This window comes from Lichenostomus cassidix, chromosome 2 (genome assembly GCF_008360975.1).
Source record: "Lichenostomus cassidix isolate B80296 chromosome 2, HeHo_3.0, whole genome shotgun sequence".
In the NCBI taxonomy this organism is placed as follows: Eukaryota; Metazoa; Chordata; class Aves; order Passeriformes; family Meliphagidae; genus Lichenostomus; species Lichenostomus cassidix.
Window position 1 is genome coordinate 41,467,128 of NC_139482.1, and position 14,288 is coordinate 41,481,415.

The window sequence follows — 14,288 nt, forward strand, 5'->3', positions numbered from 1 at the left end:
ACTGAGTGGAGAGAACAATTTACCTGAACTGTGAGGTAGTTGAGCTGTTGTGTTGGTTGCTCTTTAGACATATATAAGCCATTTTCTTCCTTAAAGAAGAGGGGACCTGTTTCTGTTGGCGTTTTCTTTGGTTTGGGTTTTTTTTTTTTCCTCCTCATCCTGCTTTTCCTTTGCCCAACAGAAATGTGTAATGGTGCAGCTACAGTGGAAGTGTGTGCCTGGCTATAAGAAAAAGGGGTTTTTTTTGGTTGGCTTTTTGCTTGTTTGTGGGTTTGGGGTTTTTTTTTTTTTGGGTTGTGGTGGTTTTTTAATATAGTTTCCACTGTCGAGGAATACCTCTCTCTTTCAAAAAAAACATTTCTGCCTTTTACTCAAACCAGGAGGGCAACATACTCAAGGACCCTCTGGTTACTTACTGTGAGCACAGGAGGTGAGGAGCCATCCTGCCTTGGGACTTAATGCAGGCATGAGATAATTGGAGCCCAGCATGGACCCAGCACTTCTCATAGTCCCTCCAGGGCTGTTTTGTGCCATTTCAGCTGAGCCTCTGACCTGATAATCTCCAGGGTAGAGCTGAGCTAACACCTTATCTCCATGTGCTGCTGGCATTGTACTTTGCCTCCAGCCACCACCAAGAAGGTTAGTTTTCCACATAGCACCTGGGATGCAGAGCCTGCAACTTCTGCTCTCAGTAATGTGTGAGGTAATGCAGATGTGTCCAGGAGAGGAAAGCAGCAGGACAGTCCTGGGTTTGTATCCATGATCTTGAAAAAACAAGCCCCAGCTGACAGAAACAGAACAGCAAGAGTGTTAAACAATGTGCAGGTTGTGGAATGAGCACAGGTGTGTCTCCAGCAGGAACCAGTACAGCAGCAAGTGTGAGACCTGCTACTGTCCCTCATTACAGGTAACTACCTGTGCTGCTTTTCAAGCCTTTCACAATAACAATCCAGTAGCTGCCTTTTTCAGCAACTTTTCAACACTGCACTGGGGGAGGTGCAGTGCATCCTTGTCCTCGGGTAGGGGCAAACCGTTTAGAAACACTAGGAATATAAAAACTATCAGGAAAAAGTAAGTAGAGATCACTTTTCTGAAAGAAGGAAGAAGAGGAGCTGATACATCCTTTAGGTCAAAGTAGATTGACTGATTCAATACAGAAAGGTTCAAGATGCTCCCTGTGTGGTCCCGGGGCCCTGAATAGAGAAGATTCTTCCCCGCCCTTCCCCAGCCCCCCAGGAATGCAGGGCATTCACATGCAAAAGATGCTCTGGCCCTGTCCGGGCTCGGTGAAGGATGCAGTTGTTTCCCAGATAAGGCACATCTTATCGCAGCTGCATTTGCATGTGAGCTGCAGCCTTCAGCCCCAGCTCTCCCTGCTCCTCTGCCCCAGGGCAGCTCAGCCCCCACAGCAGCTCTGCAGTTTCCCCCCTGCCCGTGGCACTGCCTCCCACAGAGGGATGGAGTGGTGATGAAGACTTTCAGCTTTCATAGTTTAACAGAAAGGAAAAAATAAATATCAAAACACATCAAGGGAAGCAGCAGCTAAGTACCTGGCTTCTCCCTCCAGTCCCCCTTCCCTCAATTGCTTTTAGTCTCTGGTGGGAAAGAAGTGAAGGACAAGTAGAACTGCGAGCTGTCCTGTGGTAGAAGCAGTGGGAAGATGAGCAGCTCTGGCTCAGCTGTGGGTTAAGTTAGTAAACTCAATAATGCTTATTAGTTTGGTTTGGGCCACTTCTTGAAGGAAGGCTGCCTGTCTCTCTCCCCCCACCCTCCCCTTACCTCCAGGATCTCACCCCTGCACTGGCTCATATTCCCACAGCAGGAGAATATCCCTTTTCCCCCACCACACCCCATAAGCCTTTTAACTATCTCAGCACTGTTCCTGCACCATGACCATAGCCACTGCTGTTCTCTTTCTCATCAGAATCTCAACAGTTCAGGTGGCTTTGCTTTACACTGTCATGCAGAAGAAGCATTCTTTCAGTTGCCAAGGTGAAGGAATGGAAACCTAGAAATGGACCTCAAAAAGTTAAACCAGAAAATTTCTGGCAAAATACTGGGGGAAAAGCATGGAGTTTGAGGCAGTGAGTTCACAACTCTTTCCTTCAGTCATGACAATGAGGATTTTTTCTAATAGTGCAGACAACTAAGAGTTTTTAACACTGCATCAACACTTTTTGGGGTCTGGGGCTTTTTTGGTAAACTCACTTTAACATTTCTCCTCCTCTCTCCATTCAGAGTAGATGCCTCTGCTTAAAATTTTCAGCTGTCATTACCTGGAGACAGCCAAGCTCAAACTCAGGCAAAGTTTTTTTCTTTTTTGCCTATCCTGACAGAAGAGAAGACTTTGCATAATACAGAAACACACACACACACACAGATTTGCCATGAAAAAAACCTCACATTTATTTGATTAAACAACAATAAAATAAACTGCATAGGAACATTTTAAAGTCCAGAGAGACGCTGACTTTGTTTTAAGGCTGCCAGTAGCTGATACATCGTCTCCTTGCTACATCCTTCAGCCTTCCCTATGGACCACAAAGATACATTCAGAAGCCTCCATTAACACAAGGGTTCTAACATTTTGTTCACTTATTCTACGTAAAAGTTTGCACATAACCTGTCATGCTTTCTTCTCTGCAGTATTCAACATCTGACAAATAAAAATGGTATCATTTTTTGTCCAAGTAGAAATGTGATGCCTTTTTTGGAGCATGGCAATTCTTGTCACAGCCTGTCTCATTTTCAATTAGATACAAAAGCTCTGAGCAGCTCATTAAATGCAGAGCACTGTCTGTCCTCTTGAGATATTTTATTGTTATTAGGAGAGCAGCATGATTAGTCACTAAAGTAGAAAAGAAACAACAGAAGAGAAAACTCAAAAACCAAATCTACTCATGATGCCCAACATCCCAAGAATGACAAGATCAGCCTGGATCCTGATGCAAACCTGCGCCAAGGCAATGCTACTTACAAATCAGTAGTGAAAATTTTGTAAGATGGGCGTACATCTACAGCCAATTAAACGAGGGAGGGGGGAGGAAAAAAAAAAAAACCCAACATGTTTGACATTGTTCAAGGCTTGCAATTTCTATTTGAGTCAAATCACAGGCATGTGTTCAATACCCTCAACTCCTCCAAGGACCTGTGCACGAAGCGAGCAGAGCATGACAGGTAATGCACAGTACAAACAAGAGTCACAGACGTAAGAAACCCCCACCAACTCAGGTGACTAAGCAAACCTTACAAACTAGTTTAAAACCTCTCAGTCATTTTAGGGAAAAAAAAAAAAAGAAACCAACTAAAAACAAAACCCAGAAACAGACATCTCTCCCTCTGAAGGAAAAACTACTACATTGTCTGAAAAGTACTCTACAAACCTATAAAAGGACTTTTTTTTTTTTTAAACTAATCTGGTAGTTCAAAACGAAGTTACTTAACTACATCAGTACACAGACACGTAACATTCAGTCAGTAAGGCTCTATGAAAAGAGCTTAAAAAATTATCTACCTGAGTTTGTAAGTTGATACAATCATTAATAGAAGGTCTAAGACCATGCAGGTACACAAAGCATTTTTAGAACCATTATTGGTTGAACAATGATGGAAAAAGATGCCAGTCTGGCTTGTTAACCCGTAAGATCACTTAGAGACATCAATGTACATTTCCTACCATAACATTTACCAAACCCAACACAGCCTATTGTTATTAGGGGTCTCCTGTACCCACTTCTAACACCCCTTAATATGAACTGGGGAGGAAAAGGGATTTTTTTTCCCCCCCCAACAGAGTAGTCTGAAAATGTGCTTCTGCAACTTTACTCTACAGGTAAAACGGGGTATGTTGCACATCACTACTAAACTTGCCTAAAACCCCAAGACACTGGTTTTAAACTGCCTCTCCTGAGTATATCTGAAGCGAAACCGCCCTCCAGGAATAGGAACTTGATTGCTTTGTCATGGTGGAAAAAATCCCATTGAGTCAAGCAAGCTACTAATACAATCACCAAGTCAATAAAACAAAAAACAAAACAGGACCTTATTCCCTTCAAGCATTTGGTATAGCATTGTGTTTACAGCAATCATAACACCAGTCTTCCCAAACAGGACACATTGGTAGGCATGCATAAAAGTTTTTCTCTTGTAGAGAGAAGACCTAAAGGTCTTATGGATAGAAGAACACTGCAAATGAACATGAAGTCTGTCATGTCGGCCAGTAGTGTCATAATACTGAACAAAAGTTTACACTTCCATACCTCATAGTGAAACCAGAACAAGCTTGAAAGCATTTCGGGTCTCAGTCCAGTTTGCCTGAAAATTTGGTTTTATTTACAGATTCTCTAGCAAGGGCAGCTTAATATCTCCATAGGCAGGCAGCAAAACCAAAAGCAAACAAAAGTAAGCAGTCACCACATAGTACACACTTACTATCTCCGTTTCAATTAAAACGCTCTTCCAACAGGCAGGATGAATCCTCCCCCCAGGCAGATTCTCAACTATTTCCCAAACCTGTCTGATGCTAAATTGAGGTAGATGATTTACTTCTGCAAAGTGAGGTAGAACTTCTAGCAAAAGATAGTGGCATCTCTAGTTGTGCATTTTGTACCACAGCAAACTGGGTTTCAAACTCCCAAGGACTCAAAGACCAAAGGTACAATATTTGTCTAACGCAAGTACCAGTGTTCCTTTTTTATACAGTTCCAAACTGTTTGTCTAAATATCTCTACTTTTAAATACCCTATTACCTTTTGGCACCATTTGGCTTACACTCCTTTAAAAAATAAACAAAACTTTGGCACAATATTTTTTAAAACTAGAAATGAACAAAGAAATCTTATGATCAAAGTTATGGCAAGATGAGCCTATAAACCTGCTCTTTTCATAAATTAATTTTGGTTTAACTGTAACATAACAGACTGGGCCCACTTTCCTGCAGTTCCAAGGGAATGCCACATCCAAGCCACTTGCTCTTTCTCTAAAGCTGATGATGGTCTGGCCCTAACATGCATTAGTTCTCAGGTGTTATCTTCCTTCCCTTGCTTTCTTTAAAAGTTTAAGGTTTATGGGCTTCCTTAAATAAGCCATGTTTAAAAGGTACTAAATAAAAAGGAGTGAGTTATTTGAAGGACCTGCATTATCAAGTACTGAATCTACTTCAGTTTGCTACTAAAGTTCCTGCTTAAATAATTCTGAGAAAGGACAAGATTGCTTCATATGCTGAACACCCAAACCACCCACACTGATTGCTGATAATATTTTGTCAAGCAAAAGGTTTACAGAGAGCCACTGGTTTAACCTGGCATAGAGAAAATCCTTTGGGAGTTCTAGTAGACAGCTCTGTCACCAACATTTGCTGTTCCCAAATGAAGAGGCACACACTCACTTTACCCTTCTCCAGGCCATTTCCCCTAGTTAAGAAGGTTACTCTGAATGCTTGTTTGGTTTGCAATCCAGCTTCCAAGCCTTGCTTTTCCTCTCTGGGTGCTCGTATGTTATGATACTGGGGCATTAACCTGAGAACATGCATGGAAAAGCAGAGCAAAGTTTGAATCTCAATAAAGTATATTACTTTTTTAATAAGCCCCTATGGGGCATCTGATGTTGGCATTGTATATTAGCACTACTTTTTTTCATTGCATATAAAACACTCCATTTTATAAGCTATACTACCACTTTTCAATGAGACCAAGTGTGCTTAGCACTATCTACCACAAAGATAAGGAATTCTTTTGGGTAGCTAAATAGTAGTGTTTTTAAAACGAAAAAGCTCCCCAACACAAGGTCAAACACTCAAGGTTCGGATTGCAAGCAAATCCCACTGAGTTAAATAGATAGCAACTTTGAAAGAGTTCAAATCATTCCTCTTCCTGAGCTGGGCTGGGGGGTTGTGCAATGGCTCCATTCAAAACAGCAAAGGGCAACTTCAGTGTCTGTCACCTTCCACACGGTGCAAGCTGGGGGGGCAAAAAGGTTCCTCCAGTTCAACACAATCCTGACTGCACACTTAACCTTTTTTTTTTTTTTAATGCCTGGAAAAACAACTCCCTTCTAGCCCCAGAAAAGGGCAAACCCCACAAGCATTAAAGCACAAGAGCATTTCTAGGACACTTCAACACTGTCAGCCACTCTGGTCAAAGTATTAAGAGACCTGGCATTTTCATTAAGACACGACAGGATAAATGCAAGGACACTGCAGACTAAACATTAAAGCTTTTTAAACCAGTTTTCTTTGGTATCTAGATCTTGCAGGCTATTGGTTTTCACAGCCCAAGTTGCAAATAATTCTTGGGCTGAATAATACAAGACAACCATGGACATCTGTCACAGCTGTAGGCCACCCCCAAGAAAGGAGGTGTGTACACAGGCAGAACTTGCAGAACTTGAAGGTAAACTAGCTCTTTCTCTTACACATTTTGCGTGGCCACAGAAATTTAATGACAGACATCTGTATAAAAGATTATCCTTTCAAGACTGTTTTTAAACCATGCCATCCTAAGATTAAGCCTAAGTGAAACACACTGCTTTGAAGAGTTTGCTTCCTTGAGGCTTTGGCTGAAAGGCAGCACAGTTGTTTTATCCCATTTAATTTAGGTGTTTCTCCTCACCCTTCTTTTGAAAGAGGTTTTGCCATCTCACAAATCTTTCTTGTCTCTTTCTGGTCCTTCAGTTTAAGCCTCCTCTAAAGTCACAACTTTCTCTGTCTGCACACATCATCAGTATTTCCACAAATACCCAGAAAGTTAACACTTCTTGGAGGGGGAAAGCAGCAAGAAGGAAAGTGCACCTTGTGATTTCTCACGAACTTGTAAAGAGCCTTTCAGCCTCGGGTCACTTTTGTGCATGGTGGCTGGCAGAGAGACGAACCCTTTCCTTGGAGGATGGTTAAGGCTCTTCAGACTTTTTGACAACAACCACATTTAAATTTCAGAGATCTTCTCTTGCAAACAGTAAGGTAAATCCCATGGCATTTCCAAGTCTAAGAGTACTGACACATGAGTTTTTCCATTGGAGAGAGACACAAGAGCCCTCTGCTCCCCATTTTAAACAATTCTTGTTTGCCAACACCAGAGGGTGAAGCTACAGGTCTGGAGAGACCACATCTGCATGAACAGCTAAACCAGAATGCAAGAAGTTGAGGAACAAAACCAAATCCTTCCAGGGACTCAAAGTCACATTTTGCTAAAGAGATCTCTATTCTCCCCAAGAGTTTCTGCTTCTCAGAACACCTGTTTTTATATCCCCTAAAGGGCAAACTTTCCCCTGCCTCCAAGCTTTTAAGGATCATATATATTTATTTTACACAGAATTCTTTGGTACTGCCCTGGGAAAAAAGCAGCAAAGTTTCACCTTGATGCAGTTTGCCTTTAGGTGGTACTGGTAACTCTTAACTCGGATGTGCAGCCAGAGATCTTGCAGCAGGGAGCTACAGGCTCACCCCACCCACCCTAAAAGCTACAGCAGACATTTCCAAAATCTTCAGTCCAGCTTTTTGGGGAAGCCAGAAGATGAAAAAACCCACCGTTTTCATCACTGATGGAGTTATTGCAATCCTTTCTAAACAAAAAAACCAAAACAAACCAAAGCAAAACAACCTGTTGACTTCTCCAAACACACCCTGAATCTCCAAAGCTGTGCTTATTTCTTACTTTTGGAAAAAGGTACCACTTATGTCCTAACAAATTCAAACATTATTCCCTTAAAGTCTCTCGGGAAGCGGGGGGGAACAAAAAATGCTCACCATTTCACAACAAAGTAAATGAAAAGGGTTTGATCTTCCCTGTTTCAGGGCTCCTTGTAACCTCTTCTGTTACCCAGATTAGGGGCACTGACAAAAAGAAACAGTAACTTTCTTCACACTAATTTAGCTTTCAGGTGAAAAGGGGTCAAGAGAAATTCTCAATGACGGGATACATTAAGGGAAGCCTTGCTTTTTTATCTAAACTTTACAATGACTGCACTAAGCCACTAAAATGAACAATTTGGTTTAAACTTAAAGAATTTTTGTGCATTTTCATCAGCTTCACTTTGTGCTGTTAAATTATTGTGTTTTAGTAAAAAAATATACAGAAATGCCAAAAAGATGCAAACTCGCTCTTCCTGGCGAGTGAATCCCACTCACTTTCACAAAACGTTCAAAGTTGTCTGGGAACAAGATGCTGTGCTCACCAGTAAATCAAACACACTGAGGTATAAAAAGGAGAACAGGAAAAAGTTCTCTGCTGCAGCAGCAATTAAAAGAAAAAAAAACAAACAACAAATGTCCCCCCCTCCCATGTCCCCACCCACAGAACTGCAGAATGGTCAAGAACACAAATTGTCTACAAACATCTACTACCATTTTCTCAATTTAAAAAGTTACATAGCGCCTTTCTTGGCTTAGTCTAACAGAACTCACCACACAAACCACCTAATGTGCACAGCAACACTTGTTTGTGCATGAAACCCCATCGGGGGGAAGAGGTAAAACGTTCTGAACTATGAGTATGTGGGGATGGGGAAGGGGCGAGAAACCGGGGAGGGAAGGGAGGACAATGAGGTAGATAGAATTCAATTTTACAGGCTCACTCCCTGCAGAAAAGGTAAGTACATTCATCTGTAAAAAAATTAAAGATGAGGTAGGTTTGAATTAACGTTGTATTTTTTCGTTTTTCTCTTAGAAGAATTTCCCTGAGACAGTTTCTTCCTAATTCAAACACAGATTAGAAGACGAGAATTCGATTGTTTCCGAAGTCGACCACAACAATCATGCCATCAGGGGTGACAGCTATACCTGAAGGACGGTCCATCTGACCAAAGCCGCTTCCCTGAGTGCCAAACTTGCATAAAAAGCTACCATTGGACTCGAATATCTGCACCCGGTGGTTCCTGGAGTCGGCCACGATGATGCGCCCTTCCTGATCCACCGCCACGCCCTGCGGCCGCAGGAACTGCCCGTTGCCGGTGCCCTCGGAGCCCAGGAAGCGTGCTGACTGGCAATCTGGATGGATGACCAGGAGGCGATGGTTGTTGAAGTCCGTCACTACCAGGTGGCCCTCGTGATTGAATGTCACACCTCTGGGGGAATCAAAGTGCTTCCAGAGTGCCCCTTCGAAGCCATACTTGTTAAGGAACACGCCGTCGGGCCCGAACAGCTGAACGCGATGGTTCCTCGTGTCGGAGACCAGGATCTTGCCCTCCGCGTTGACGGCCACATCCCACGGGTAATTGAATTGCCCGTTCTTTGTTCCTTTCTCCCCAAACTTCAGAATGAACTGCCCCTCGAACGTGAAGATCTGGATGCGATGATTGTCCTTGTCAGCCACGATGATCCTACGCGAAATGTCACAGGCCACGCCGGCGGGGCGATCGAACTGGCCTGGCCGGGAGCCCAGCGTGCCAAACTTGTGATGGAAGGTGCCGCACGGCTTGAACACCTGGATGCGGTTGTTACTGCGGTCGGCGACGATGATGTAGCCTTCTTTGTCGATGCTGACCCCCCAGGGGCGGCACAGCTTGCCGTCGCTGTCTCCCTCGCTGCCGAAGGACAGCCCCGGCAGCCCGATGCCGATGTAGCTGCGCCCAGACTTCACCACCACTTTGAAGGGGCTGTTCTCGATGTGCTGGTTGCACATCATCACCGACACCAGGTGCTCTCCCTCCAGCTGGGGACGGTAGCTTACCAGGTAGGTCCCGTTCTGCTGATCACTGACATCTGCCCCGAAAATGTTTCCATCTGGGCCCAGGACCACTGCAGAGATCATGTCACCCCCCGAAAGGCGAGGCTCCCCATCGTGGTCATAGCCGATCACGGTGAAAGAAGCCACCTTGCCCTGCAGCGCACGCTTGAGACCTTCACCTGTGGCTTTGGTCAGGGGAGCAAAAGCCCCGCTGCTGACAAAGCCCATTGATTTAATGGCCATGTACAATGCCTGGTCAGGGGGGGTGAACATGATCCTGTCGTCTTCCTGTGGCTGGAGAAGGCCTCTCACGTTCTTCAGCTCCTGCACCTGAGCCAGCATGCGGTCCCGAGCCAGGAGAATATCCATGGTACGACCCTCCTCCAGGACCTGCTGAACAGCACTAATGGTGTTATCCAGCTTGTTTAGGTTCTGACGTAACTTTTCAACTTGCAAGTAGAGTGACTTAGCCTTGACTTGGCGAATCTTTTCCACCTTGTGGGAAACGGGGGGAGACAAAAGCACACTTACATCAGGAAAGACACAAGACAGCACAGATTTCCTTCAGTCTCCCTTCTACATAAAAGCCAGTTGGACAGTTCTTATAGCATGTTGACACACAGCTGTGGAAAGACCTCTAAAAGCCACGATGCAGACAAGAAGAAATGAGGAAAACTAATTATTTATCCAAATTTATAATTATTAGTCTCTCCTACCCTCCAGGCAAAACCATACATTCTTACTCTGCAGATCTGCTGCAGAGTGACATCTGAAAGTGAAAATCACTTGCTTACTGGTAATTATTTGCTTCCTCAAACGCCATTCTGTTTTCTAGTTGCAAGGTACTTGACAGATCATCCAAAGGCACATCTCATTTAGCCCCCAGGGAGTGCAGAGGTTATTGCAGGCTCTCAAGAAAAGCAGAGAGTGAGGTTCACTAATCAGAACTGAGACCAATTTTAGAAGGTGGGTTGCTGTCACACAGAGCCCAAGCTGGGAGTCAGCATCAGCTAATGCACATAGGCTCCTGTCATTCCCCTGCCTGCCAGAACTGCTTTCATGTGACTGGATAATACCAGACATCTGTCTCTGGGGATTTTTAGGGTCCAATTATTTTAATATTTTCTTGTAAATACTGGCAGTCATGCTGAGCTCGTGCTTTGTAAACATCACTTCAAATGACACAGAAGGTTGTTGCCAGTCCCTGCTTTAGGGACTGAAGTTGGTGCAAAAATGGTTGTTTTATAACTCATCTAGAAAAGCCTGTGTCTATCTTTACTTGTGAAAAACCTCTTCGGACCATCTGGCAAGGACACCTGCTTTGTTAAACTAATGTAACATGTCTCTGCTTTATTGTTGCAAAAGTACATTTCCTGATGTCTGAATACCTGCCTGGCTGCAGAACAATACCCGGAATGCATTTTAATGAAGGAAGACTCAATGTCTGAAGACTCCTTGGCTAGACACTGACTAGATAACATATGTACAAACATGCTATAAGTTGAGGCACACAGGTTTTACCGAACTGTAAAAAAAATTAGAGATGCCTCTTCCAATAGATATTCAAGACAAATTAATCTTAGGTCTCAGCTTAATCCTTAGACTCAGCTCTGGTATCCAAAATTATTTAGTAGCATGCTTGACAGAAGAGCTTGATACATTCACCTTATCTTGCCAGAATCATTTACCACCACCACCATCAAGTTTCCTTCTTAAATGAATGTCTTATAACTTGAAGAGAACTTGCTCTCAGTGCAGACATTCCAACAAAGAGCATTTGTACAGCACCAAGGGATAAAAGCAGCTTAGGGGCAGCTCTTACTCCCCTGAGTTCAGGATTGTGCAGATACTCTTGCTGGAGAGTACTCTTTTCTTATACTAGTTTTAAAGAAATAATTAGAGGGAGGATGCTACCTTGATTGAGAGTAAAGGTTTTTAGGGATGGGGACAATTGAAGTTGGTCTCACAGAATTTCTAGTAGTCTTGCTAAAAAAAAAAAAAAAAAAAAGGACAGGATATACAGCTTTGCTCTGACCTTTATGAGGAATGGATTGGAAAACTGATTATCTTATATACCTAATTCTAGAGCAGCACATTAAAGGTGTTTTGAAGACATTGTTTGGAGGGGATCTCCTCTTGGGGCAGCTGCTGGGCCAGCAGGGGGTGTGCCCAGCCCGCATATGGGGCTGTGCTGCTCTAAGGATGCAGCAGCCCCGACAAAAACCCCACTGGCAGCTCCAACTAAGGAAACCTGCAGTTTTCCGTGGATATCAGAAACTGGCCGTGTAGTAGTTAGTTTGAAAAGCACAGTCAGCAGTACAAACCACAAATGTAAGGGCATTTACCTTCCAGAGCAGCTCACACTCCCGCTCTTCCAAGGCCTTCTTGTGTCTAGTGGTCACTACTTTGACTTCAGACTGCACCACCTTTGCTTTCATCTCAACTTGCTCTGCCACAGCCTGGGCCTGTTCAATACTCAGCTGGGGACAAAAAAAGACAAGCACATTTAAGGCTCAATCAAACCAATTAAAAATGCATCAGAGGACTGCCGCTTACATTTCACTGTGCCTTAAGGTGAAGGAATTAAGTGACAACTCTTAGTTTCTTACCAGGCCTTCACCCATTTCATACATTGGAGCCTAAAAACTGACATGATTGTTTGAATACATGTATTACATGGAGTTTACACCTTCATACATGGTGTTTACACCTTCATTGTACCTTTCATAAACACCACTGCACTAAATTCCCTGTGCAATTCCAGCAAGCAGCTAGTATAGTGAACAAGAGACTTGCACAGAAATTCATACTCATGTTTTCTTAAATGTAGAGAACCCAGTTTTTCTACTCCCTCAAAATGGCTCAGACTAGTGTGTGATGGGTCTGCTTCTAGTAAGAAATGGCACTGTAGAGAACAGACTTTGTTGTCTATGCATCTGAACTGCACAGAAATACTCACAACAGAGTATACAGTTATTTAATTTAAAAAGAAAAACCAAAGAACTTATGGTTATCAGTAAAAAGCAGTCATATATTTATTCACACCTTGGGTAGAAAGTCAATTATTTCTAATATAACCTTGCAATGTTAGTATTTTAAAAATGTTCTGTAGCAGTCTTCTGCAAATAGTTTCATTAAAAAAATCCTTTGAGGAAAGGAAAAAAATCCTCCGAACTACTCCCAGTTTCACAAAGTATTACAGAAAGGGGCATATAATCAAAGAGCAGGCAAATCTGAAGGATCAGGGTTCTCAAGGGACAAGATTCAATAGCAATGTTTAACAATTTTTTCAACACCTTTGTTATACAGTGAACCAGCAGATGAGCTTGTCAACCTTAAAGACACTACCTTATTAGGTACAAAATTCTAGAACAAAATGATGGCATGTGAAGGTATTCAGTCTAAAAAAGAGGGGGGTTCTTACAAATGTACACAAATACTTTAAGTAAAGGCACTGAGAGGGAAAAGCCAGGCTCTTCCCAGTGGTGCCCTGTGACAGGACCAGAGGCAAAGGGCACAGACTGAAACAAAAGCTCCCTCTGAACATTAGGAAACACTTTTTCTTCAGAAATGCAATCTCATTAATGTGAGCGATAAAGTAATTTAAAGGCTTTACTGTACATTCAGAGCCTTGTGGAAGATACACTCAGTTTAACTCTACATATGAGGATGTACCAATCGAAGAACCACCCAATGCAACAATCTGTGAATTGCCCAATGTGACCCAGCATTACCTAGAAAGTCAGACAGTACTTTGTCATCTTTCATCCAATAGTTGTTAGCATTTTTAAATTCTCAGTTCAACAGCATCTAGTTTACATCTACAACTGGAATACTAAAACATAAATACTTAAATATAGCATTATTTGGACATTTTCATTCCAGGTAGTTATTTTAAGACAACTAGTCTGAATTAGACTTATTCTTATTCTTGCAGGTCACACAGGAGATCCTTTTCTAAAATAAAAAGGAAGACTAACTTGGCTGGGTGATTGCTCTCTGGAGACAAGATGAAGACAGCCCTGACAAATCAGACAACACAACATTTCTATATTTACTCCAAAAACTTCTCCTGCAAACTGTCAGGAGAAAATCGGAGTGCTACTTGACAGCCAGCCTGCAGCCCAGGGTTCAGGAAGAGGAACAGGTCTTTCAGCTCTTCCTCCTTCATGAACTCCCAGTCACCTTCACTACAGTTTTAACGGAATGTCTTCAAACTCACAGACAGCCTATATATCCCAGTCACACTAGAGGCTGACCTGACCTGCCCTCTTCGCAAAGTTTCTGGCAGACAAATTCAGCAAAAAGTGACAATCTCATTACAACATTTAGCAAAGCAGACTTGAAGTCCCAGCTGGCCATGGATTAAGGCTTCGTAAAAGCCAGCAAGGCCTCAGACCAAGCTGGAAAAGGCCACATGTAAGAATGCTGTGCCTCTATCACCTGTTCTTTGCCTTTTAAGTACAGAACCTGCCCCTACTGCAGGGAAAAAGTATGCATTTCTTCCTAAACAGACCGGGATTCCCATGAAGTACAAGAAAACACCTTCCTTCTCTTGCAAAGAGGAAGTGGTATCTCCTTGAGAAGTGTTAGGGAAACTATCCATTCACATTCCAATTTTAACAATGA

The 14,288-nt window shown here is 42.9% G+C and overlaps 1 protein-coding gene across 5 annotated transcripts in view; it reads right to left on the reverse strand.

The window, feature by feature from the left end:
- Positions 1-2,381: 2,381 nt before the first annotated feature.
- The window catches only part of TRIM71 (tripartite motif containing 71), a 62,050-nt gene continuing 50,143 nt past the window's right edge, over positions 2,382-14,288 (reverse strand). For 4 of the 5 annotated variants that reach the window (XM_085051188.1, XM_085051190.1, XM_085051191.1 and 1 more), the window contains exons 4-5: positions 12,005-12,139; positions 7,148-10,154 (exon numbers count right to left, since the gene is read on the reverse strand). In XM_085051188.1, the coding sequence (XP_084907314.1) occupies positions 8,703-10,154; positions 12,005-12,139 (1,587 nt within the window). In that variant the 3' untranslated portion in view covers positions 7,148-8,702. Of the gene's footprint in view, positions 2,532-4,041; positions 10,155-12,004; positions 12,140-14,288 lie in introns of those variants that run through there. The other variant, XR_014849816.1, reaches the window with a different exon arrangement.